The sequence below is a fragment of the Dermacentor silvarum genome, chromosome 8, assembly GCF_013339745.2.
Source record: "Dermacentor silvarum isolate Dsil-2018 chromosome 8, BIME_Dsil_1.4, whole genome shotgun sequence".
In the NCBI taxonomy this organism is placed as follows: Eukaryota; Metazoa; Arthropoda; class Arachnida; order Ixodida; family Ixodidae; genus Dermacentor; species Dermacentor silvarum.
Window position 1 is genome coordinate 101,510,685 of NC_051161.1, and position 25,907 is coordinate 101,536,591.

At 45.0% G+C, this 25,907-nt stretch overlaps 2 protein-coding genes across 2 annotated transcripts; one reads left to right on the forward strand and one right to left on the reverse strand.

Moving 5' to 3' along the window:
- Positions 1-253: 253 nt before the first annotated feature.
- On the reverse strand, positions 254-14,107 carry LOC119461600 (uncharacterized). Its single transcript, XM_037722953.2, has 3 exons — positions 13,566-14,107; positions 9,754-9,868; positions 254-6,318 (listed from the first exon to the last, which is right to left on the reverse strand). The coding sequence occupies exons 1-3, from the start codon at positions 13,733-13,735 to the stop codon at positions 6,199-6,201; spliced, it is 405 nt and encodes a 134-aa protein (XP_037578881.1). The 5' UTR covers positions 13,736-14,107; the 3' UTR covers positions 254-6,198.
- Positions 14,108-19,665: 5,558 nt separating this feature from the next.
- On the forward strand, positions 19,666-21,984 carry LOC119462323 (uncharacterized). Its single transcript, XM_037723667.1, has one exon. The coding sequence runs from the start codon at positions 19,666-19,668 to the stop codon at positions 21,982-21,984; it is 2,319 nt and encodes a 772-aa protein (XP_037579595.1).
- Positions 21,985-25,907: the final 3,923 nt, after the last annotated feature.

Consider the following 25,907-nt stretch of genomic DNA (forward strand, 5'->3'; position numbering starts at 1 on the left):
ATGTTTTCATTGAAGTAATCAAGGAGTGAATTTTAACAATTACTATGCAGTTTCTGACTCTTAAGGCCAGCAGCTAATTAGTATGTGTTTTGTAATTTCAAGAATGTGTTCTCTGTCAAATTCTGCGCCACAAGACAGTGCTACCAATGCTGCTTCTGATGTTTACAACTCCGCTAAGCCGGTATTGCCTTAAATGGTATGAACAAGCTAAAAATCTGATACAAGTACCAAAAGCACTACAACCACTAGGTAGTCGCATATAAGCACAGACTTTATTTCACACGGAATTAATTTGTACATGAAGAGGGGCGACTAAATATACTACAATGAGGAAAGACACCTTAATTAAAAGACCAAAGTGTATGTAAGCACAGCAAAAATGTACATTTTCGTCTTCGACAGTCGCGTTCGGATAAGGGTGTGCCCCACAGCAGACTCTCTCCTCTCATGACAATCACAGATTTGTCGAGTTTTTATGACAGGTTCTCCAGTTCATGAAGTGTGGATTCTCATCCTTTGACATATCACAGTAGTTCACACACACCACAGCCCAAAACTACAATATGCACACACAATAGGAACAAATGCTTCACTCGAAGAGTTGTACCGAAAAAAAAAAAGAAACAAACAAAAAAACATCCCACAGTCTGAAACACTAGTGACAAACATCTCAGTTCCAAAAGTTTTTCTGCACCTATACAGTGTCCCTCAGTTCCATTCTTGGCATGTCAAGTATGGGTGTGTAAATACAGGGTTTCCATCATTTGCACAATGCAAAAATAATAATCTTCATTGCGGTTTCAACAACAAAAATGTGTCACGGGACAGGAGTACATTTCTTAAAGCTCATGTTGCACCTTGTGCAAGAGGGAATAAGGATGAAGCATCAACTGAACAAGTGCAAGATCTGTAATCTACAGGATCCCAGATTGGTTGTGGCATACTATTACGAGTTTCCTTTTTTCAAAGCCACGTAAGAAGGAGGCTCAAGATGCATAATGAAACTGCCCACATGCATAATATAATCTATGGTATCTCGGGTTGCAAATGCATTTTTCTGGCGTTTTTCCAGCAAGACACAATTTGGCTATTCTCAAATGTACTTGATGACAACTCACTTTGAGGAGGGTAACCAGTTGGGCTTGTTGGTTTGGGGGCTGACATGTCCTAGAGCCACTAAAACCGTAATTTTCACTAGAGCCTACACCAGTGCACAAAACAAGGGACGTAACATTGAAGAGCGCTGTATATGTCTTTTGTACGTATGTTACATCCGTTGTATTACGCACTGTTATTAGTTGGCCATAATCTCCATACCAACCATCTAATCTATGTGGAGTCCAATAAGTCTGACAGCATGTCTTTACATCTTTTTCAAAAGAGACAACAATCAAGAAAGCATTGTAAATCTTAGCGATAGCTGCCATGCTTTTTGCTACTTCCTGTAACTACACAGAATAGTTGACTAAGAAGGGCCAATAGCACTCTTTGTAGAGCCTTTAAGAGCAGGCAATTACATCTGCAACACATCTAATAATGTGTCAAGCTTTCTCGCAACACCAGACAACCACACAAGACCTTTAACCATGTGTGAGGCTGCTGAGGCCTCAATTCGCGAGTGAGATGCAAGGACGCTGTCCACTTCCTGTCTCTATCCACCTTCATTCATTTTTTCCTGTCGCCAGCCAAAACTTGTTTTCGGCATCTAGAGGGTGAAGTAATGTGCTTGAAATAGGTTCATTTATGAAGCAATTCATGAGGTATTTACAGCACCCCACTGTTGTAAATCATGAAGGCTTGGAGACCTCGAGAAAAAAAACTTTCAAGTAACACAAAACAACAATTCACTAACATTGTGCTGTTCAATAAAGTTTTTCACCCAACCAAACAACTAACATTGTGCTGTTACGAAAGGTGACAAAATGTGCAATGCTGTTACGGTTTGAGTATGCTTTGATATCTATATGTCAGTCAGGACAAAAATCAATGGCACTGAAATGTGGAGCCCTGGTTGTATTCTTTTTTTTTGCAACATAGTTGTTCGCCAGGCTTTTTGGTATGACAACATAATATGTCAAACAGCGAAAAAATGGAACAGAGATCACAAAAACAGATGACACAGGCACTGCTAACCTGACAGTGCTCGTGTCCATCCGCTTCTCTCATCTTCGTCCCGTTTTTGCACTGTTAGCCATATTATGTCCTTTTTCGTTTTTGTGTCTTTTTAGCACCATACACAAGAATGAAAATGTGAAATGGACGATGCTCAGCAACGGGTTCCGGAAAAAAGAGCCCATTACTTGATCACTCCAAGATTTAAAAAGATTACAAGAATGTGTAAGACATCCTGACACTAGCAAAAAATGAACAATCACACCCACTGTGAGCTATAGTGAGAAAGCTTTGCACATGAACGTTTGAACACACAAATTTGAACATCCATGAGAACAACCTGCTCAATGTTCTGTGCCAAAGGCACAAGCTTCTGTTGTGGCTCAAACACTTTGTATACACCAGGCATGCCTCTCACCCACAACGTGGCTGGCTAATTGGCTGAAGTTGAAGATTTCAAACAGTCTGGAGCAGAGAGAGGTTACCAACATGATCCCACGATGATCAATTCTACAAAGGAACTGTGAGGGAGATAGCAATGTTTCTTGCTTGTTGAGGAAAAGAGAAAAGAAACTGAACACAAGTTTTCCTTGCTTCCCAAGAATCTCACGACCTGCGATGGGAGTTCTTACAAGACAACAGTCGCAGCCTAATGTTTCAGACTTTGAAGCAAAGGGTAGTATTGCTAAGATATATTTCCGAGATGCAGTCATTCTTCGAGATAGCCATGCTCTGGAGGTGATCCCGACGGCAGATTTCAAAAGAACCCAATTTATGCAAGACAAACAGCTGGACACATCACGCAGCGAGAAAGGTTACTATAATAATCAGGTAAACTGCATGACTACGTAAGGAGATGCCTTGCCTATGAGACGTGGCAACAGGATGTAAATTATGCACATCAGGAGAAATGTGTAACGCCTCCAAATGGGCTAAGATTACATGACTGAGAAACGGCTGGAAAGGTATTGAGAAATAGCAAATGAAGTGACAAGCTGCAATCCATTACGAGTGTGGTCAATTGGACCTTTCCAGCAACGGCAGGCTGGCATTTAAATTGTTCATTTTTGCTCAAATGTTTCAAGGAACATTGTTATTGAAACGTAACATGGTGAATCCCTCGGCTCTGATATTGCATCAAGGACAGTAGCAACAAACAAAAAGTTGTACCTCGCCTGGTCTGTTCTGCAAGTCGAAAGCCAATTCATACGGCAGGTTTCCAGTAGCAGCACAGTGAATCAGACACGAAAGTAGGGTTGCCACTTGTGTGGTTTTCGAGCGGCACGACCAGCCTTATGCAGACGTCGTCTTTTGCAGGATCAACCTGACATGCGTTCACTGGTTTTCCCTATGCCCTTGTGTGAAGTGAAAAATGTGTGCTGCAAGAACATTCGCGTTGCCGGTTTCACGGAGAGAATTATGAAACAAACTAAAATGAAGATTATGCTTGAGTTCTCAAGACCAAGAACAAGGGCAAATGTTCAACAGCGCATTTGAAATGTTTCTAATGACCATGACTGCCGCGCATATACCAACAGCCTTTCTTACGGTGGTGTAAACATGATGCATAGCAATTACGGAAAACAAGTTGCAATTCAGGTTGTACGCAAATATTTGTCACAACTTGCTTTTTGTTTCATTGTATGGTACCTTTTGACAACAAATTTGGTGATATTTGCCCTTCCACCCCTATTTATTGCCCATCTTCTTTGTCTAACATAGGTGGCAATCTTACACATGAGACACGTGCTCAGGTTTCGGTGTTTGGCCACCGCTAAGTGCATGGGATTCGTCCGACCCAGCGCCTCCTCTATTTTTTCAATGCCAGCCAGATGCAGCCGATCCAACGGTTCACCACCCTCTCCGATCGCCCTTTCCACCTCTCCCCCGTCAGCTAGCGTTCGCGCCTGCTTTACAGTCGTGGGAGAGAGTACCCTCTGGGTGGCACCTCACGACGGAAGTCGGAGGAAGTAATCCTGACAGACGCGTGAAGCGTCTACCGCATCCCCTCCCGAACGGCAGTGGCACGCACTCAGTGGCTCAGATGCACGCGTGATGCAAACACTCGTATCCTCTGGGTAACGTCACAATGCGGGCGCACGAACGACTCCCATTGCGAAGCGAGCGATTGCACTGGAATTGAAAAAATAGAGCAGGTGCTGGTCCGACCAACACGCAATAAAGAAACTGCATGAATTACCATCAGTGTCTTAACCGCTCTATCCTACCCATCCATCATTCATGATCCCTGAGAGGCAGCTAGAAAGTGAGACTACAAGGCCAGAATAAAATGTGCATTGGAAAAGATTGAGCACAATAGCATTTACACAGACCTGATGGAAAACACCAGGCAGCATCAATGCATCGCCGACTGCGAGACACACTCCGGTCCCTAAAACGTCACATCTGAGAATGGATCACACGAGAACAACACACTCGTGAACGCCAGAACGCAAACTTGTATTCTAGCTGGTTCTTACCCGCTCATGTTTCTTTTTGGTTTGAGCACAGCCCAGTTCAATGCACTAAATGACAACCAAGTGTGATAAGACAAACGCCGAGACTTAACTACAAATCCTCGAATTTACAACAATTCCTTGATGTCATTTTTACCAGATGAACACAATGAACGGCAATGTATAAAATTGCCGATTCCCCAGAAGATTGCTGGAAAGTAAGTTACACCCTGAACAGAGTGTTCATATCAAATCAAAAAGAGAACTGCAAAGGAGAAAGCCTTTCATAGTAAGTGGAGTACACCTCTCAGTTCACAGACATCACCCAGAGCATGAGCGAGCAAAACAGCACAATCAAAACACACATACACGTAGATTCTTGCCACTCGAAGTGCAGCTTCCAAGCGCTGCTGTATTCTTTGAACGCTCCGACTCGTCTGAATTTATCTGTGCAAATCTGACTGAGCAGTTGCACAAATGGCATCTCACAACACGGGGAGTGTCTAACCAAGCACTAGACACGTCATTTTATCTATTATCCGCTCTTTGACAACTTTGACAGTTATACTTGAAAATATGCACGGCGGTTAACAAATAAATGCAACAGAGATTCACCTAATTTTGGTACTAAAGACAAGGCTCCATTAACAATAGCAGCTGCTATTGCTAGTTTTGATCATCGTAAGTGAGGGATACATGACAGTAGCATCAACATGGTACAATAGAATAAAATATTGTGGCGATGCATAACATTCTGGTGGCCGATAGCAAGTGCTGCACTGACACGGAGCACCTTACCAAAATTTCATCTCTGAGGTATGCATGCCGATAGACACATCCTGATTGAATGGAGGACGGCGTAATACATGTTTTCAGCAACTTTGGTTCAAAAATACATTTAGGCAAAATAATTTTGCCTAAATACAAGCCGTGTGTTCTCTGCACATAAAGATGCACTGTCACGCTCCACCGCTATCAAAGCAGAATGAAGACAAACTTTGGCAGGTTGCTTAATGTTAGCGGAATAAAAAAAGCATTTCAGGGCACAGCATGGAAGACACAGGTGCCACAATACCTGTGTCTATGCGCTTCAAATGCTGCTTTCTGTCACATGCAATCAGCCAGTAGCTAATTGCCAAGCTTACCGCTTGCCTACAAGTGCAAAGCCACATGAAAAGGAAAAAAAACTGACAAAAGGTCGGCAAATCTCACGATAACAACTCTGCTAACGGATTACCAACAGGCACCCTGTCAATGTGACCAAGATCAGATGCCCAACGATGTGTGTCCGGCAAATCTCTCACGCATAGCTAGACTCATTCTTATCATCTCACGCCATGGCCAAGCTAGCACAGGCATCGGCCAATTAATGCTGATGCTACTGCAAGTACGCCATTCTCTAGAGGCAGAAATAAGCTCATTGGGCAAAATACATCACAAAGTGAAGATAGAAAAAACAACTAGCATGCAAAAATAAGAGGTGCCCAAATGGACTGGCCCACAAGAACAAGAAACACCAGCAAGAGGGACAAGGAAAGAAACAGATAAACAGGCCAGCAAGCGAGATGACCACCAGAGCCAACTTCCAGGCCAAGCCGAATTCCCCAGCCAGATGTAGCCTGCAGCAGAATCAGGTGAGCTTTTCGGTCTCGGCTGTGTCCTGTGCGTCGCCGGAGGCACCACCGTTTGTAGCCTGAACTGGGTACAGGCCTGGCTGGGAAGGGAAGCGCTGGATGTGCATGTGATCTCCCTGGAAAAAAAATTATTACAAAACTATTACAAAGGATCAGCGAGGCAGAACCTCGGTGGCACCATTTAATGGGGCAGTGAAACGCCTTTCTTTGAAACCTGAGCAACAACATGCTGGAATGCGTGTGATGCCCTTCGAGGAACATGTTCCCAAACAGATTTTTTTTAAAAGGACCCCGATCACACATGCCAATGTGCGACATTGAAATCCTGCAAACACGACACTAAGTGAAGAAGGGGGGAGGATAGCACAAACTTATTTTTAAAGCTTGCCTTGAGCACACAACTTTCTGGAATACATACACACTTAATTGACAACGATTTACCTTCAGATGCATTACACAAAGCAGCCACAAACATGGCACAGCAAATACATTGGCACGCAACACACACTGTTTGTGGTGTCGCTGGTTTCACTTGCTTCAGGGACTAGTCTGTATAAACTTGCTCAAAGCCAGTAACCCTTCAATGTCGTTTCACCATCAGGGGATTCGCAAAGGAAGGTTTGGAAACAGACGAGTGAGACTTTTTCTCGAAGAGCATTCATAAAATCTGATGCAACATTTGTAAAATTGTACAAAGAGCCTAATTTCGTAAACCTTACTGAAAATTCGGGAGAGTTGGCAGATGTGTAATATGAACAGAGGTATAAAGAATTCTATGCTTACTATCCCCATTCCCATCCAACTTATCGGTTCCCCTCAGCAGTGGCAGCACTGGCAACCGTTCTCTGGATACTGCTCATTTCTTTCGCTTTTTTTTTCTCTCTTCCCGCGGTGCACTTACGGTAACCCTCTGAGGTTGCAGTCATTAGGCAAAAATGAGCCAGGGGGACAAAGGAGCAGCGATGAGATGGGCAGGACATGTTGACTACAATTTCCTTGCTTCTTAGAAGGCGTAGAGAGGGGTGTGCATGTATGCGTTGGCTTTTCCTGATAAGTAATTCATAGTTGTTAGTGATCAGTCGATGGTTAGTGACCGACCGATGGTTTGGACCGTTATGGGCCATCGCACCTGCTGAGACATTATTGCCAACGTAGTGTAGGGCAGAAAATAAAAGAGGAAAAAATGTTTCCAAAAACTTTTACATTCGTGCATTCTCTCAAAGTGCACAGACATCAGAAACATCCCCAACAAATTGAGACAGTGGTAAAACACAACGAAAATTTGCCTTACTATGAGAGCAGTTTTGGCAGCAAGAAATGATAAGCTTTTCAGTCTTTCAACTGCAAACGCTGCGCTTTGCCGTATTGGCGAATGAGGGCACCACCGTGCCGTGTTTTGCCGTAGCGGTGACAGATGGTGCCACCATTCATTTGCAGCAAACCTAATAGTTTTTGAGTGGAACCTGCTGCAGACAATTCCCGCTTCATACTGAGGTCAAAACCAGCCCAAGTAATGCACGCAAACATAATATAAAAGCAAATGCACCACGAGATGCTATCTCTGTGCAAATTTCCAGCATGAATTTGCCAGCGATATAGATGGCAGAGTCAAGCATACATGGCGCTCCTATTTACGGAACTCAACACGTGCCCTTCCCTGTTCCCATGCCTCGTAAATGTGACGCAGCGCTACTCCATATCATGAGACACCATAGTACAAGCAAGCAGGAACAAAAAGAAAAAAAGCATCAAATCCACAAGTTCGGAACTTCTCCTATCCCTTTTTTGTTGTTGTTGTTTGTCCTTGTCTACAGTTTCCCTCTTTTTACAAAATAGACCCACCAACTCACCCAAATTTAAGCTGGGTTAAGAAAGGGGATGCTTGAGCTCTGGAGCTCCTATCTAAATGCATTGGGATGGAGTAATAATTTTTCTTGTCAACCACAGCACCGATTATGATAAGGTTTGTAACATTTAAAAGGACAATTTAAAATCTAGTCACTGTAGCAAGTGGATTTTCAATTTATGAGTTATCTATATTTTTTAGAATAATAAAGAAAAAACAACTATAAGTGCTGAGCTTACAGCTCTGCAACTCGGCAACAAAAACGATATCCTAATTCTGTAAACTGCACCTAATAATAATCGAGAGCAGACAACGTTGATGTATTATACACCCAGTGTTGCGTTGCTAAGCACAAAGTCGCGGGATCAAACACCGGCCGCGGCGGCCGCATTTCGATGGGGGCAAAATGCAAAAACGTCTGTGTCCCCTGCATTGGGGGCACGCTAAAGATCCCCAGGTAGTCGAAATTTCTGGAGTCCCCCCACTACAGCGTGCCTCGTAATCATATCGTGGTTTTGGCACGTAAAACCGCGGAATTTATTATGCACCACTCTGAAGTATACTGCTGGTTTGTGACTAGTACTTTTGCAAAACCCTCATAAACATTGCAACAATTTCCCATAAGCTGTAAACTCATATATTAAATTTATTCACTCGCTACACTCTAAAGATGCATTTACAGAACTACAATATCTGTTTCTGATGCAGAGTTGCGGAATAGCAAACTTCGTGGTTCTAGTTTCTATCTTACCGATTTTAAGCAATTCTTCATACAAAAAGCATGGTCCAAAATAAAAATTCCCCCCGTTTCCTTCTCAGAAACATTTAACTTTCTGAAATGCAACAAATTTCAATAAAATCGGTCTCATAAAAGCATATGAGCAAGTAGTCGTCTCATAAAAGCATATCTGAGTTTTTCATGTAGTATACTTCAAGAGGGAAATCGGATTTGGCCACGAGCAAAAACTTCCTTTCTTCAGCCCTATCCTACTTAATTTTTAAAAAGAATTTGGTGTGCCATTCAGGATTTCACACCATGCTACCTAGCAACAATACAATCAAACCTGGGTGTAACGACAACATATTTAACAAATTTTATATCTAGAATCTATAATGCGATTTTTCCGCTGATATCAGGATATGCTTATAACAAATAGCAAATAACAAATAGCGAATGTATTTTTGTGTCAAATGCGAGTTCATTAAAACGAAGTACGACTATAGATTTATAATTCCATTCCCAGAAAAAAAGAGATAGATGTAAAACATTGAAAGGTTTGCTACCCTATAACTTGTGACAGCAATATCAGCTTCCTACTAGTCACACATGCACGAAGTCAGGTCAGTATAAAGGTAACGTTACCGACAGCCCATTAACTTAGTAATGCGGGCCACTTAATGAACAGCAACGGCTACTCCTAAAATGAGTTGCAAAGGCACCTAAGGGGGAGCCACAACTGACCGGACTGTGTCTCAATGTTGTAATTATTTAAAAAATCACAGTTCGCAATGATAAAAATTAGCATAATTTATCCCTTAAATGAGAAATTATGTTGCCATATCAGCACATAAAGTTGCTCACAGGTCACATGAGGTGACAATCGGTCGTTCCACTGTGGCACAAGAAATTGGCAGGGGAGGTGCAGGTTGTCACTGAAACTTGGTTGTTAATTTCATGAGATCAGTAGAAGCATCAGCGACTTGCCTCTCTGGCTGCCTGCTGGTTGAAGAGCTTACACAGCAAGATGGTCAGAGTGACACCCACAAAGAGAAACATGATCCCGCTGCCTGTGGCGATGATGCCGATCCACGTTGGTATTCTGCACAACAGGAGACATTCGACATTGTGCAGAGGCCAAGGCGACTGTGAACATGCACCCAGGTTCAACACAGTAAATGGAAACAAAACACAGCACGAAAAACAAGTGAAGGACAAAGAAGGTGTATACAGATAACGGCACCATCTACCGACCACTGTTCGAAGAAAAGGGGCATTACAAAGCTTGGCTTGCGGTCTCGGTCTGTCTGCGCCTGTAATAACGTTCTCTGTAGCCTCTATTATTGGGTTCAGGCACAGAATTCTTTGCTCCACAGTACAGGTCTATCGTATGGGAACCAATCGATTACATTGATAAATTGTTTATTCTTTTTTCTCTGTTTGTATAGATGTAATCTTTATTTCTACTTTTTTCACACCCTATAATTTTCTATGTGTGTGTAACAACTTCTGAAGATTCCAAATCAATTCACCGTGTCTTTGTCTGCTTCTCATAACTACCAGATTCTGTCAACGCCTTATTGCGGGTACGTGCCACGGATCTTCAGATCAACTTTCAATCGTGGATTTACCTCTCAAGGTTCCACATGTATGTGATTTCTTGCACACACAAACAGCACCTTATAACTTAATATATTCAGTGGATTCTCGCATTCACTTTTTATTTTCCGAAAAAATTTAAAAAAAATGGCATGCACAATAGATTCGAGTATGAAACGACAACTACAATAGTGACACGTTATCACAATTGCTATTAAAGATTTCTGTAATCCAATCCAATTCACACGCTGCTGCAGCTGTTTAAGCTGTGATATGTAGGTTTGTGCCTGCTCTGTCAGTTTGCTAGGCACTCTAGATGTTGTAATCGGGCTGCCACGGTCTCCAAGGCATATAAGAAATGTGGTATCTTAAATGTCCCAGACCGCACGAAAGATTAGATGCTCTGGGCAATTGATAGTGACAAGGAGGCCTCCAACACTGACAATGAGTGACATGCAGTCTACTGTAGCTCAGACACAATAAGTGTTCTCTTTCCAAGGCGAAAACAAATTGCTGTTTACTCTCTCTTACCAGTGAAGCAATGGTAAGTGAAAAATAATGGGAGTCACATATATAGGTTGTCCCAACTATCATGCATCAGGATTTAAAAATATGCAAATGCCCACAGTAGCTGGACAGAACCAAGGTAATGTTGTTTGCAGTCACTTGGAGATACTGAGATTATTTCGTGCATTCTGCCTAATTACATCATTAGTCTTAATTAATCCTCTTCTCAAATATTATAATTAGATGAAAAGTCTCAATGAGTAACATGAAAAACTCCCGATACAGCATTCTGTTGCTCAAGACATCCTGCATAAAAGTGTTTTTTAGAGCGTGAAAGAAGGCCGTGAATACACGCAAAGTGGCTCGAGCGGCCAATCGCACGGCAATTTTGCGTGTATTCACGGGCTTCTTTCATGCTAACAAGAGCACTTTATGCCACACGTTTCATGCACGCAGGAAGCATTATTTAGTCATTGTTCTCGTTGTTGGCTTGACACGATAATGATGACCTGATCACTAGGGAGCTACAATGGCCAGTGGCAGTACAGCCAAATACAGCTGGAAAGTCCCCACAGCAGCCACTGGTGCCACTGACAGGTAAGCCCTCCTAGTTGCAATGTATAGATGATCTTAAGTTCCAGCCTCAAAATCACAGCAGGCTGTGTTCTAAATGTGAAAAGAAGACCACTTGCATGTTGCCAGGGTGAAAACATTGAGCAGATTGCAAAAGTGCGCACAAAAGGCAGTATATCTGTAAGAAATGAATTATCCCATGAAATTTAGGCTGCTCAGAAGCTGTATAGTCAAACAACCATTGCACCTGGCAATCTTTAATGTGTCATTCGCTCAGACGAAGCCACGCTGCCGTAACCGCTGGCGCCAGCCAGTTATTGGGATGGATTATAAGAAGGGTGGAAAGCAGAATAATTCTCTGCAAGAATAAATGGACCCTGCATGACTGTTTTATCCATGCTACTTTGAACAATCAACAAGCCTTCTTCTAGAATGTAAAGCTGGCTTTCCCACAATGCCCTTTGTCAAACTAGTGCCGGTGCAGTCAATCATTTCATCCGCGTGTGTGTGCAAAGTTTGTATGCCATACGTGAAGGAATATACAGGTGCGGCTCCTGCGATGAAATCATGTGCGACTGCCAAGTGCTAGCGTGCACAGCTTGTGCCTCATCCCCCCTAAATGGTGACCAATGCTTTTGGTTGCAAGCGCACAATGTGGAGAAGTGACCTTTCAAATTAGGAAAAGGATTTATTACGTTGTACTCTCACCTGTTCAACGCAGTTTTGACACATATCCTACTCTCACACAATCTATCTGCACCATCTAAAGTTCCTCATTCCCAGAGTTGTTAATAAGCTTCTGTCCAAGTTCAGGTGCATAGCACGATGCACTTAAGCACTTATGGATCTGTCTGTGCGTGCAGATGTACTGTGCCATCCGCAGCAACCTACAAATAGCCAAGGAAAATTAGAATGACATGTGACATCTAGGAACCAATTCATCCACAAAATTAAGGTTATGTTTGAGTGAAGCTGGCATTTCACATTCAACAGTATACTGGAATAGTTAATTGTTGGGCTAGTTGGTTTTCCATAACTGAACAAGTAACTCAGCGCGATGTAAAAGACAGACACAAGAAAGGGAGAAACAAAGACAAGCGCCTGTCTTTGTTTCTCCCTTTCTTGTGTCTGTCTTTTATATCACGCTGAGTTACTTGTTCAGTTAACAGTATACTGGACACAAATTGGTGTCAACAAAATGCCTCACATGATTAAGAATTAATATGACAGCTAGCAGTACAACAGGCAACACAAGGACTGCTAGGTGTAATTATTTATAGCTCACGTTTGGCAGAAAAATAAATAAATAAATAAATAAATAAATAAATAAATAAATAAATAAATAAATACTGAGAACATGTGTGTACCACGGCACTGTTGCAACATGACATGTAGCTATGCATAAATCATCATAGTTATGCACCTATGTTATGCAAAACAACTGAAAACCAGGGCCAATTTTTTTTTTTTTCAAAATTCTCTGCAGAATGAAATTTTGACCTTCTCCGCGCGATGAGCATGCGAACGTTTGACTATAGCTTTGAAGACACACATATGAAAGAACCCCCCTCCCATTTTCTTTTACCTCTGCTCGCTGCAGAAACCTGGATGCATATTAAAACGCAGCATAATAAACAGGAAGCCATAGTTTAAGTTGCTGTTACTTTTTTTTTTTTTTTCGTACCCTGCCACAGAACCCTTTCAATTCTCGTTGAGCTCGTTCTGTAACGAATCTTTCAAATGCAATCGAAGAGCGATTACGGGGAGCGGAGTCGGCGTACATGAAAACTACACAGCGCTCGAGCTGGATTGACTGAATTGCGACCGGAAGTGCACATCTGACAAGGTCACAAGCGATGACAAACTGTACGAAATGCAAGTTCTTGGCCGGTGATGACGCCGATCGCCAACGTCCCCTTCCGTTCCGAAACTTCCACCCTGAATATCACAGAGCCCGAGTCCTGGAACACGGAGCCGCCAAATACGGACATTTTGAGCTTGGCGCGCGGCCTTTCGCAATTGCGCCGTACACACATGCGAGGAAGCCTCGCAAGTGTCTGCAAAGAACGAAACAATCGCACGCGAGCCGCGCGCTTGGCAGCCGGTGTTTTCTCGCTCACCGCTTGATAGCGTCGTCCTCGCGAATGTTGGACCCGTAGAAAACGAGCAGCAGCACGCCGGTGAGTACGAACAGGAAGCCGCTGATGAACCCGCAAAGGGACAGGTGGGCCAGGAAGCGAAACGGTTGCTTCAACTTGGTCACGGCCCGGTACAGCTTGGCGATGCCCATTTTGGTCGCTGCTGCCCTGCCTCGCGTTGTCGCGGCAAACGGCCTCTAGAGCACCGGCGTTGATTTGCCGAGTCGACGCAGGGAACTGAAAAAGGCAGTCTCGCAAGTGACGGTCGTTGGACGAGGCTCCGTTTTGCAGGCGGGAGAAGGCGGGGCCCGCTTCACCAAGTGAGAGCAGACCGAGGCACGAAAGCTGCGAGAGAAGGGCGTCGCAGACACTTCGCGCACGACAGCAACTTGCCGCTCGAGGAGCGAGACGCCAAAACAAAACAACGCTGCGCGCTGCCAATGGATTGGACTGGCTGGGCTTTGGACGCCGCACGCCGGTCGGTTCCAGTTCACAAGCCGCGGCGCGAGAAATAAGCTCCCCTGCGGGATATTCCAGTGCTACCAGTGCAATGCAAAGAGAATGTATTATATACTTCTAGAATAAGACGCGGAACAAATGTAGAGAAAAACGCGCACTCGTGCTGAAGTGCCGGCATGACTCGGAGAGAGAGACTGGGAGAGAGAACGTTCCCGCCCCTAAAGTGTCATTACCGGAGTTCTGTTACCCACATAATTTGAGGATTCTCTTGCGTTGCCTCAACATTTTCACTTTTGTTCTGGCTAAAAGCTTACGGCACCATTGTTGGCGCGGACGTGCACGGCTTTTAATTTATACTTTCGCTTTATTTCGGCAAATCCGGACAATAGGACCACAAGCGCATAAGAAGCACCAGCGCTGGCTACCTCACCCGTGTTTCCTCACTTCAAGACGATTTTTTTTTATTACCGCTGGGAAAACCATGCACAGACACAATATATTTTAATATTTACACAGGACAAAGTTTATTATATTTTTTAAAGAGAAGGAGGTAGCCAACTAATTGGATAGCCTATATCTAGAGAATGAATATGTTGATGTATGTTCTCCTCACTTCAAATTATAATACTTTGCGTGCTTTTTTGACCCTGAAAAAAAAACTTGCGGACTTCAGTGACCCCTTCAGCAGAGTCTTCTATCAACAGTGTGTGAAAAGCACGTGAGTGATATGTGTCTCAATATTGATTCTCTTTCCAGTAGGCAATGCTAACGACTGGCGACAAAAAAGAAAAAAAAAAAAAAGCTCTTCTAATTATTTACAACATTCACGCATTAGGGATGGAAACATCGCTTCTTGCATGCAGAGGCCATAAATACGGGGTGTTTCAGCAAACACTTTCAAAAACGTTTTAAAGGTTGCCTGTGGCAGATAGCACAATTCTATTTCATGAGCTGGTCTACTCGAAGAGGTGGACATTACTTGCACAAAAAATTGAAATGCATAATTGACTAATTAAAAATTCATCAATTAGGTATTTAACATATTAACTTACGGCCCATGTTGCAATTTACAAATTCTAGCCGTGGAATTCACAAGGCCGATGCACTAGGAACTAATTCTCAGGATGGCACAAGTTTCGAGATATTTTAATTCCCGAACATTGCGAAGAAATGCATTGGCGTTCCAGTTACTTGTGTGCTTACCCGCCGTGGTTGCTTAGTGGCTATGGTGTCGGACTGCTAAGCATGGGGTCGCGGGATCAAATCACGGCCACGGCGGCTGCATATCGATGGGGGCGGAATGCTAGAACACCCGTATACTTAGATTTAGGGGCACGTTAAAGAACCCCAGGTGGTCCAAATTATTCCAGAGTCCGCCACTACGGCATGCCTCGTAATGAGATCGTGGTTTTGGCACGTAAAACCCCATAATTTGTTCTATTCATACTTTCGTGCTTCGGTGCATAAAACGACGTTTTATTGAGAAAGTGACTGGCACGCCAATGCATTTCTCCGCAATGCTAGAGAATTAATATATCGACACTGGTGTCAGCCTGAGAATTAGTTCCAAGTGGATCCGAACTCCACGGCTAGAATTTGTAAATTGCAACATAGACCATAAGGTTTTTAGCTAAAAATTTAATTGGTTAATTTTGTTAATTAGTCGATTATGCATTTCAATTTCCTGTGCAAGTAATGTCTGCCTTTTCGAGTAGACGAGCTCATGAACTAGAATTGTCCTATCTGCCACAGGCTACCTTTAAAAATTTTGGAAAATGTTCGCTGAAACACCTTGTATATAGAATTCACTCAGTAACCGAAATGATGCGAAGCCGGATTCACTCGAAATCATAATAAATAGAAGTCTAGAAGTCATGCGCAGCAGCGCTTATACACGGACTCAAAGCACTGGAAAAAAAAATAAGAATGCAGTGTGGCCGGGAAGGCGAAGCAGTATTAGTGATAGCGAAGTAGAAGACAATTACACGAAGGAAGATTCTTATCGTGTAAATCCGTGTAAGGATCGCACCCGTGTAAGGGCCGCACCCCCAACTTGACAGTCAATATTAAAAAAAAAAGACATCCAACCGAGAAGCAATCGCGTTCCGTGCGCTGATTCTGATCGGGCTCAACAGCGAATTGTCGCGCTCAGCGTACTTAGCGCGTCACTACTGGATGTCGAGAGGAGGTGATCGCGGAGGTTTACGGCGGATTTCATACTCGTAGTTAAAAAAATGAGGTCAAATGGCCCGGTCCTATGAAAGGCCCGTCAAAATCGCGACAGAAAAGTGCGGCCCTTACACGAGTCTATACATTAGTTATAGTGACCATATAAATTGTAGTAAACATTAATCTAAAGTTAAAATAGTACGCATAGCGTAATGCACGGACCATGTAAACCTGTAAATACCTCACTGGATGACCTCGAGCACTGGCTTTCACAACGCAAGCATTCTGAAGAACGCCAGCAGCGGAGGCGAACGGTTCGTACAGCCGCGCGATTCACCGCAACTTCGAAATTTAGATTCATCATCATTATCTGTCTATTTTTATGTCCGCTATAGACCACCTCTTTCAGTGGTCTGCAATGACCTCTGTCTCTTAACTCTGCAACACTAAGGGCGCAGAAAGACAGCCCGGCAAGGAAGACAGCGCGCATGAAATTAGCAGCCATCCCTGCTCGCCAATTATCATTGCGCCCACCAATGATTACCAACAATTGGATACGGCACGCGGGCCGCGTAAGCGTCAACCGCGCACAGTCATTCACAGCTACGGCAGGGCTGGAGGAGGAGACACGGGCTCTCCTTCCAATTCGCGTTTGATTACGTGACCTACAACTAACCCGAATATTGAGCGCGTGGGAAATAATGCCCATCAAGCCGCCATCCTTTTCGGCTCACTGTTACGTGCTTTTTCCCGCACCCACCGTGTATGGGTTGCTCATGTATATGGCTATTGGATTTAATACGGAATATCACGGGGACAACAGCGAAAATTTGCCTGAAGTGCCGATGTAAGTGCTTTCGCCATAAAGCGAGAAATAGAAAATTGTTAGCAAAGAGTATATATATATATATATATATATATATATATATACACATGGTTATGTTTCGGAAAGCTGGTCGGGCCCTGCAGCCCCCCCCCCCCCCCCCCCGAAAAAATGAAAACTGTCCGCTTATGGCTACGTGTGCACGTTTGCGTTAGTCTCCGTGTTTTGTTCCACCGTGTTACCTGGACCGTACTCTCCCGGCTGTTGTAATGGCCAGGTGGGACCGGAAGAAGTGAAAAACGTGAAACGAGCGCGCATGCAACGCCGTACACCACGTACCATGCACGCCACGGACGAGGGACGATCTGGGAATATATTGGCCGTATTCGGTGAATCCATGCTAACGCGTCATCACAGACTGTAACCGCTGTGCTTCAGAATATGTATACGATAAACACCTTGCAGGTCGGTGACAGCTGTGCAGTGTTCCTGCTTTTGACAGCGGACTATGCATTTGCGGCTCGCAAAACAACCATGCGGAAGAGTGGGAAAGAAGCGGCTGCTGTGAGTAATTACAAGCGACGAAGCCTCCTTACCGCAGGTACAATCTGTGTGCTCGATGGGCACAGGGAAGTAAAGTTTGGCGCACATGAACTGGCTGATGGTCGCACGTATCAACGCGCTAGCAGCACGCATATGCGCGTACTGTTGGGCACCTCGCGAAGGATATATATACCACAGAAATGTTTCCGCGAAGGTTAACTTACCGTGAGAACAATATTCTTCGGGCAACAGTCAGTTTATTTAAACGCGTAACGACGTTCTTTTCTGCTTACCTCTTCCTCGGCTTGCTGTGGGATCGTCACTTCTACGCGGTGCGCGGCCGCCCAAAACTTGTTCAGTAAAGCAAGACGATTCCTATAAAGCCGCGACCAGCGTACGTGTTTGTTCTCATGAACTGCAGACGGGCTGGCCATGGGTCTTGATGTGCGTAAAGTGTTCTGCCGGTCATCGCGCCTGTGCATTCTTGCAATGCAGTGCACAAATTTATTTTCAGAAACGCCGGCAAAAGTAGCGGGGGGCCGGCGTAACAGTCTAATTTGCGGAGTTCATTATGAACTCCTTTCAGCACTAGAGTACAATACTTGGACGAAGTGACTTGGGCAACGGTACCATGATTGGATGCGTTGGACCGATCATTACTGCGCACGCACGTCCGCGCAGCCCCGCCTGGTTGGGCGCCGAAGGCGATAAATGTAAACAAGAGAGGAGAATCTGCCGAGATGAGGTGGCGCAGTTAGCCACCCTAGCGGAGTAACGCCAATTTCAGGCGTCACTGAGCCGCACAAAGAGTGACGTCAGGGCCTCTCAGTTTTTCCTTCCTCTATGATACGATACAACTGCTATATGGCGTGCCACCTGCTGTAATAATAATAATAATAATAATAATAATAATAATAATAATAATAATAATAATAATAATAATAATAATAATAATAATAATAATCAGCCTATATTTATGTCCTCTGCAGGACGAAGGCCGCTCCCTGCGATCTCCAATTACCCCTGCCTTGCGCTATAACTGATTCCACCTTGCGCCTGCAAATTTCCTAACTTTATCACCCCACCTAGTTTTTTGCCGTCCTCAACCGTTCTTCCCTTCTCTCGGTATCCATTCTGTAACTCTTATGGTCCACCTGTTATCCATCCTACTCATTACATGGCCTGCCCAGCTGCATTTTTTCCTCTTAATGTTAACTAGAATATCGGCTATCCCCGTTTGTTCTCTGATCCACACCGCTCTCTTCCTGTCTCTTAACGTTAGGCCTAATATTTTTCGTTCCATCGCTTTTTGTGCGGTACTTAACTTCTTCTCGAGCTTCTTTGTTAACCTCCAGGTTTCTGCCCCATATGTTAGCATCGGTAGAATGCAATGATTGTATACTTTTTTTTTTCAACGACAGTGGTAATCTCCCAGTCAGGATTTGATAATGCCTGCCGTATGCACTCCACCCCAATTTTACTCTTCTATAAATTTCTTTCTCATGATTAGGGTCCGCTGTGAGTAATTGACCTAGATAAACGTACTCCTTTGCAGACTCTAGATGTTAAGACCTGCGATGACAACCGTGAATACGCTACTGAGAAGCGGAGGCGGGGGCGCCTAACAAGACCTTCGATTACAAGTTGACAACCGCGAAGACGCTACCGAGAAGCAAGCGAGAGCCGAGGGGAGCCCCTAACGACACCGTCCGAGCAAGTTAATTGTGAATACCAGCGTGCCACGTGTCACCGACCCGACAGTGGCCACTGCACCCTTTCCACGGCACTGCACGTGCCTGACTCACGTCCTTTTACTGTGTTCTTTACTTCTCTCTTTCCTCTTTCCTTTCCCCACTCTAGTCATTGCCTACTGCAAATAAACCAGTCTCGAAACGGATCCCAAAGAGTGAACTTCTTCCTTCGTGACTCCTGCGCGCACGGCCCACGCCGTCCAGCTAAGTTAACGCGCAGCAAAAGTTAGCAGTCGTTCAAAGGCGACAGTGATTAGATTCAGTCAATCGGCGCGAGTATTCACACATTTTAGTGCCGAAACCCGGGATTACTTCGCCTGCTGACATCGAAAGCGCCATGGAACGACTCCAAAAGAAGCAGGCAGCCCTGCGACAAGCAATTGACAAGATCATCGCAGCGGCCAGCGAACCACTGCAATCGCCAACCATCCAAGTCGGTGAGCTTGAGGAACACCTCGACCTTCTTCTTGAACAGGCAGAGGAGTTAAAATCCGTAAACGAGAGCATCGAAAAGAAGATAGATCTGCAAGAATTAGATGCAGAATTAGAAGCGTGCGCTGCATACACGGAGAAGATATGCTCCCTCAAAACAAAGCTCAAGAGAGCTCTCAGAAGTCAGACAACCAACGAGAGCAGGTCAACAACTCCGTCAGTGACAGGCAACACGTCAGATCACGAAGCAAACCACATAAGTTCCGTCCCGGGCGCAGTATTCCAGCCACCATCAGCAACAACCAAATTACCGAAATTGGAAATCGCAAAATTCAGCGGGGATCTGTGCTCGTGGCAGAAATTCTGGAATCAATTCGAATCAGCTATTCACAAGAACAGCACCCTGCCTGCAATAGCCAAGTTCCAGTACTTAACGAGCTACCTAACCGGAAAAGTCGCCTCTGCTATAGAAGGGTTGTCGATCAGCGATCGAAATTACGACATCGCGGTGAAGACCCTCATAGAGAGATTTGGGAAAGAGGACGTCCTAATTGAGGACCACATGTCGCGTCTGCTTGACGTCCGCCCAGTGAACAATCTGCGTGACATCGAAAGTCTGAGGACCCTCTACGACGAAATCCGCGCCGGAGTCCGAAGTCTAGAGGCGCTGGGAGTGTCGTCGAGCAAATACGGCACGCTGCTTCTTACAATTCCTCGTAAAAGCATCCCAAGTGAACTTTGCTTGGCGTACTTCCAACGGAAGGCCGCCTCACCTGAAGCGCCCGAAGACGAGCTTCTCGGTTTCCTGGATTTCATGAGAGGGGAAGTTGAGAGCAGAGAGAGAACCCAGAGTGCATTACGCCATGTGGAGGACGCCGCTAACAAACAGAAAGCACCGAGCAAAGGCGACGTTCGTCTCCATAACCCATCAGCGTCTGTTCTCACCGTAACCAGCGTAGAAGCGCAATGCGCATTTTGTGATGCAGAAGGACATCAACCAGCGAACTGTGTCGCCCCTGTAAGCATAGACAAGAAGAAGGAGGTGATGTCAAGAGAGCGGCGCTGTTACAAGTGTGCGAAAAAGAAGCACCGGGCCGCTGAGTGCAGAACTGCAAGGTGGCTGAAGTGCGCTAAATGCTCTGGACGACATGCAACAGGCGTCTGCGAATTCAATCAAAGACTGACGCAACCTCCCTCATTAGAAGATGCTGCACCAGCAGAGACAACAGTGCAATCGTCGCTACAGGTGGGACCAACACGGGGAGCGACCCGTGTGCTTCTGCAGACGGCGCGAGCGTATGCGGAAGGCCAGCACAAGAGTGCTCTGGTGAGAATGCTGTTCGACGGTGGCAGCCAGAGAACATTCATACGACAGGAAGTTTCCCGGCGCCTCAATCTTCGCGTCACAGGAGAGGAGAAGCTCGCTATTTACGCCTTCGGAAGCGAGAAGCCGTCTGAGCAAAGAAGGTGTCATCGCGTGGAGTGCTGGCTATGGAACTGGCGCAACAACGCCAGAATCCGCATCGAAGCACTAGAGGTGCCCGAGATCTGCGGAGACCTCCTGCCACCACCTCACGACGGCACGGCCAGCGTCGCTCATGAACAGGGCCTCCAGCTTGCTGACACCTTACCTGGCGGTTACCACCCTGGTGTTGGAGTTGATCTGCTTATTGGGGCAGATCATTATTGGGACATAACAACAGGAAATGTCAAGCGCCTCTGTAAGAATCTCGTGGCCATGGAGACAGCATTTGGGTGGACATTGCAGGGCACGGAGCCTACATCGTCCGTCGCAACCTACGTGATGCGGGTAGGCGTGGCCACAGGACCCGACGAAATTTCTCCTCAATTGAGGTCATTCTGGGAGCTGGAGCACCCTGGTATCGTCGACGATGCACAGCTGACCGCCAAAGACGACAACGTTCTCTGGGCCTTTGAAAAAAGCATCGTACATAAGAACGGTAGATACGAAGTAACTCCCCCACAGAGAGAGAACGCGGCAGACTTGACGGCCAACAAGAGCACACCAATGAGCCCACTGCCCTGCTTCCTCCCTACCGAGTCACCCAGGCTGATCCATCAGAAACAACGGGTATCGACGTTGCGGGGCCCATATTCTACAACGATATCGGGTCCGAACACAAAGCTTATATCACTTTGTTCACTTGTGCGACGACACGAGCCGCCCCCTCGAGCTCAATGGCGGCCAGGAATGAGCCGGTAATCATTGCGGGGGAGGATGTTAAGACCTGCGATGGCAACCGTGAATACGCTACTGAGAAGCGGAGGCGGGGGCGCCTAACAAGACCTTCGATTACAAGTTGACAACCGCGAAGACGCTACCGAGAAGCAAGCGAGAGCCGAGGGGAGCCCCTAACGACACCGTCCGAGCAAGTTAATTGTGAATACCAGCGTGCCACGTGTCACCGACCCGACAGTGGCCACTGCACCCTTTCCACGGCACTGCACGTGCCTGACTCACGTCCTGTTACTGTGTTCTTTACTTCTCTCTTTCCTCTTTCCTTTCCCCACTCTAGTCATTAAACCAGTCTCGAAACGGATCCCAAAGAGTGAACTTCTTCCTTCGTGACTCCTGCGCGCACGGCCCACGCCGTCCAGCTAAGTTAAAGCGCAGCAAAAGTTAGCAGTCGTTCAAAGGCGACAGTGATTAGATTCAGTCAATCAGCGGGAGTATTCATCACTAGAGGCTGAGTGGCGATCCTGAATTCTTGTTCTCTTGCCAGACTATTAAACATTATCTTTGTATTCTGCGTATTAATCTTCAACCCCACTCTTACACTTTCTCGGTTCAGGTCCTCAATCATTTGCTTTAATTCGTCCCCATTGTTGCTGAATAGGGCAATGTCATCTGCACATAGGCGGAAAGTTTTCATTTTCTCGGGGGGGGGGATATGTATATATATATTAGGTTATTCACGTTAGGAAGATATGTGTGTTTTGTGCCTATAAGTCGCACAACTACACATAAATGAAAACAGCCATGTAACGATTTGTGAAAGTGTTTTAATATACAAAGACACAGTTTAGAAATATTTGCCTGACTAAAGGTCAGTTGCAAAGATAAGACATAACATATATAAAACATACACAATATATAACAATTTCTGTACACAACTTATGACTACAATTATTAGCACAAAACAACGTGACTCCATGACGCAATACTTTATTTACTTGTCAAAGCATGCCTTTGCCACTGGTTTCATTTATTTCCCGGCGGCGGAATGAATGATTATAGAGTAATAAATTATCAGGTGCAGAAATACACAGTCATATTAGCAAATAAATAAGACACAACGATATCTCAACAGTGGGAAAGGGTACGAGAGGAAGTAGTAAGAGCGTGGATTGCGTTTTTGAGCCGCTAATGCAGCATATGACAAATAATTATTAATAAGGAAAAAGCACAGCATAGACTGGGAAGCTTTAGAAATAGCGCAACGAAGCGTCTTTGCGTACCCAAAAGGCCTCACCCTACTTTCCCTGTCATGCACCCCGTTTTCGTTCCTGGAAAAAACTTTTTGCTTTGTTTTCATAGCCATATGGTGAGCTTTAATTTGTGAGTTGGCAACTTTCTCTTTCCTATTAAAGACATCATTTCGTTGTCTCAAGGTTTCACCTTGAGGGAAAATGCGTTCATTCGTGCACTTGTTCTAGCAATGAAGTCGTTGGCAATTTTATTTAAATTAATTTAGCGGGAGAGTTCCTTGTGAGTGTGCAAAATGGCCAGATGGTTCAAACGGGCTTGTCCAGTCGTCGACCGCAGGTACGTTTTCAGTCGCCGAAGACAAGAAAAGGACCTCTCGGATTTTGTTTGACGAGACCGCTATGGTCAACGCAATCTTTGTTAGCTTGGCCATTTCCGGCAAAAGGTTTCGCAGGTGTTCGCCGTTCTCCCCCGAAAACATCTGCACGACGTCCTCGAATGTGTGCAATGGTGCCGACTTTTGTTGGCTTACGATGTCAATGAGCATATCTCTGTGCAAAATCAGCCGTCCTCGTTCAAGGTCGTCACCGTAGAACTTTGTTATGTATGCTTCGTCTTGCTTTCCTGTGGCAAACTGCTCAATGTGTGACATATGCTGCCACATCTCAGGTGTATATATGTCGCTTAACGAGGATAGTACAGTGTCAAGTACTTCGTAGTACCTCTGGCGGTACATGTCCTCCGCTGATGTGAACACGTGAGCTAAGGAACCTTCTTGATAGCGGTGTGGAGTTTTCTTTCGCCTAGCAGCTGGAAAGCACGGGTCCTCAACTCCTACTTTTCCTGCCTCTGCCAACACCTCCTCCCATGATGATGATATATGTTGTTTTGTGGCGCAAGGGCCAGCTATGGCCAAAGAGCGCCAAGACGTGGTGTACTGAGTGAGCAATGGTATGATCAATGACAGTGGATAATGTGTAGGGTGGCTGTAAAGGGGCCTAAAATCCTGCGCACTAAAGGTGCGTAAAAGACAAAAATACTAAGATCATGACAATGACGTGATAGGGGCGCAATGAATATAATATAGTATAAAAAAAGTTGTAAGAGATACAAGGCACTACTGTCTCACAGAGACCCTTAGAAGCAAGGGCCTGGAGGAGAGTGCAATCCAATTATGCTGTCGCAGCAGCGTCCTCTGGAAGAGGATGCCGCTACGAATCTTTCGGGCGAAGAACTTGCAAAATGTCGAGGTCGTTTAAAAAGGCTAAAACTGAATCGTGCGGAAATATCGGGTCATTATGTAAAAACATAGCTGGGTGAAGTGGTATATTCTCTTTAAAGGCTTGAACAAAGTGCTTTTTTCTTTCAGGTTCTATTAATGGACACTGTACTAGGATGTGAAGTACAGTAAGTGCTTCCCCGCATCTAGTACAGGTTGGGGGTTCGCCTCCAGACAGCAGGTAATTATGCGTGCTGTAAGTGTGTCCTATTCTGAGCCTACAGAATAGGACATCATTTCTTCTAGATTTCGTGGTCGATGGCCAGTTTCCTAAATGGGGCTTAATTAAATGGAGCTTGTTATGAGTCTGGCCGTCCCACAAACGCTGCCAATGGACTCGAAGTCTCTTGCGTAGATATGGCTTCATATCATGAACAGGGACGGGCATAGATGTGTTGCCAGCTTTTGCCTCGACGGATGTGGCAAGCTGGTCTGCCAGTACATTTCCCTCGATGTCTCGGTGTCCTGGCACCCAGCACACCACAACATGCTGCCCAGACGCATAAATACTACATATGAATGAATAAAGCGATACTATTATGGGATTTTTGTGCCTTTTAAGAGATTTTAAAGCTTTTACTACGCTCAGCGAGTCTGTGTAGATGATTGCTTTGGGTATTTTCGAGTCCTTGATATGTTTAAGAGCCGACAGTATTGCATAAGCCTCTGCTGTAAAAATGCTCGTTTGTGGGTGCAGGGCGTCGGCATCTGAAAATGATGGGCCAACCGCTGCATAAGAGACGCCAGCATGAGACTTTGATGCATCGGTGTAAAATTCCGGACAGGAGTATTTATGCTGCAGTTCAAGGAAGTGCATTCGAATGTGTGCAACGGGGGCGTGCTTCGTAACATGTAAAAAGGACAAATCACACTCTACAATCTGCCACTGCCACGGTGCGACCTGTATAGTGGGTGTCATTAGACGATGTTCAAAAAGTGGGACATCCATTTCCTCAGCCAGACTTCTCACACGCAACGAGAAGGGCTCTCTTACTGCAGGGCGGTTATGAAAGAGGTGGGAGCTGGACAAATCATTTACGGTGGAATATGAAGGATGTTCACTGTTTGCGTTCACTCTAAGGAAATATATGAAAGCTGTGTAGGTCCTCTGCAAGTGGAGGGACCACTCATTGGATTCCACGTAAAGGCTTTCTACAGGGCTTGTCCTAAAGGCACCTGTAGACAAGCGAATACCTAGATGGTGGATGGGGTCCAGCATCTTCAACGCGGTTGGGGTGGCTGACTGATAAATTATGGCCCGTAGTCTAGGCGTGTTCTTATGAGGCTTTTATACACGTTTAAGAGACATTTTTTGTCGCTACCCCATGTAGTGTGTGACAACACTTTTAAAATATTCATTGTTTTTATGCACTTGTTTTTTAGATATTTTAGGTGTGGAGATGTCAGATTTGTTGTCCAA

Coding starts and splice junctions, on each gene's coding strand:
- LOC119461600 (XM_037722953.2), bottom strand. CDS start 13,735: ATGGGCATCGCCAAGCTGTACCGGGCCGTGACCAAGTTGAAGCAACCG. Junction 9,869..13,565: donor GAGGACGACGCTATCAAGCG/GTGAGCGAGAAA, acceptor CCTGTTGTGCAG/AATACCAACGTGGATCGGCA. Junction 6,319..9,753: donor ACCAGCAGGCAGCCAGAGAG/GCAAGTCGCTGA, acceptor TTTTTTTTCCAG/GGAGATCACATGCACATCCA.
- LOC119462323 (XM_037723667.1), top strand. CDS start 19,666: ATGGAACGACTCCAAAAGAAGCAGGCAGCCCTGCGACAAGCAATTGAC.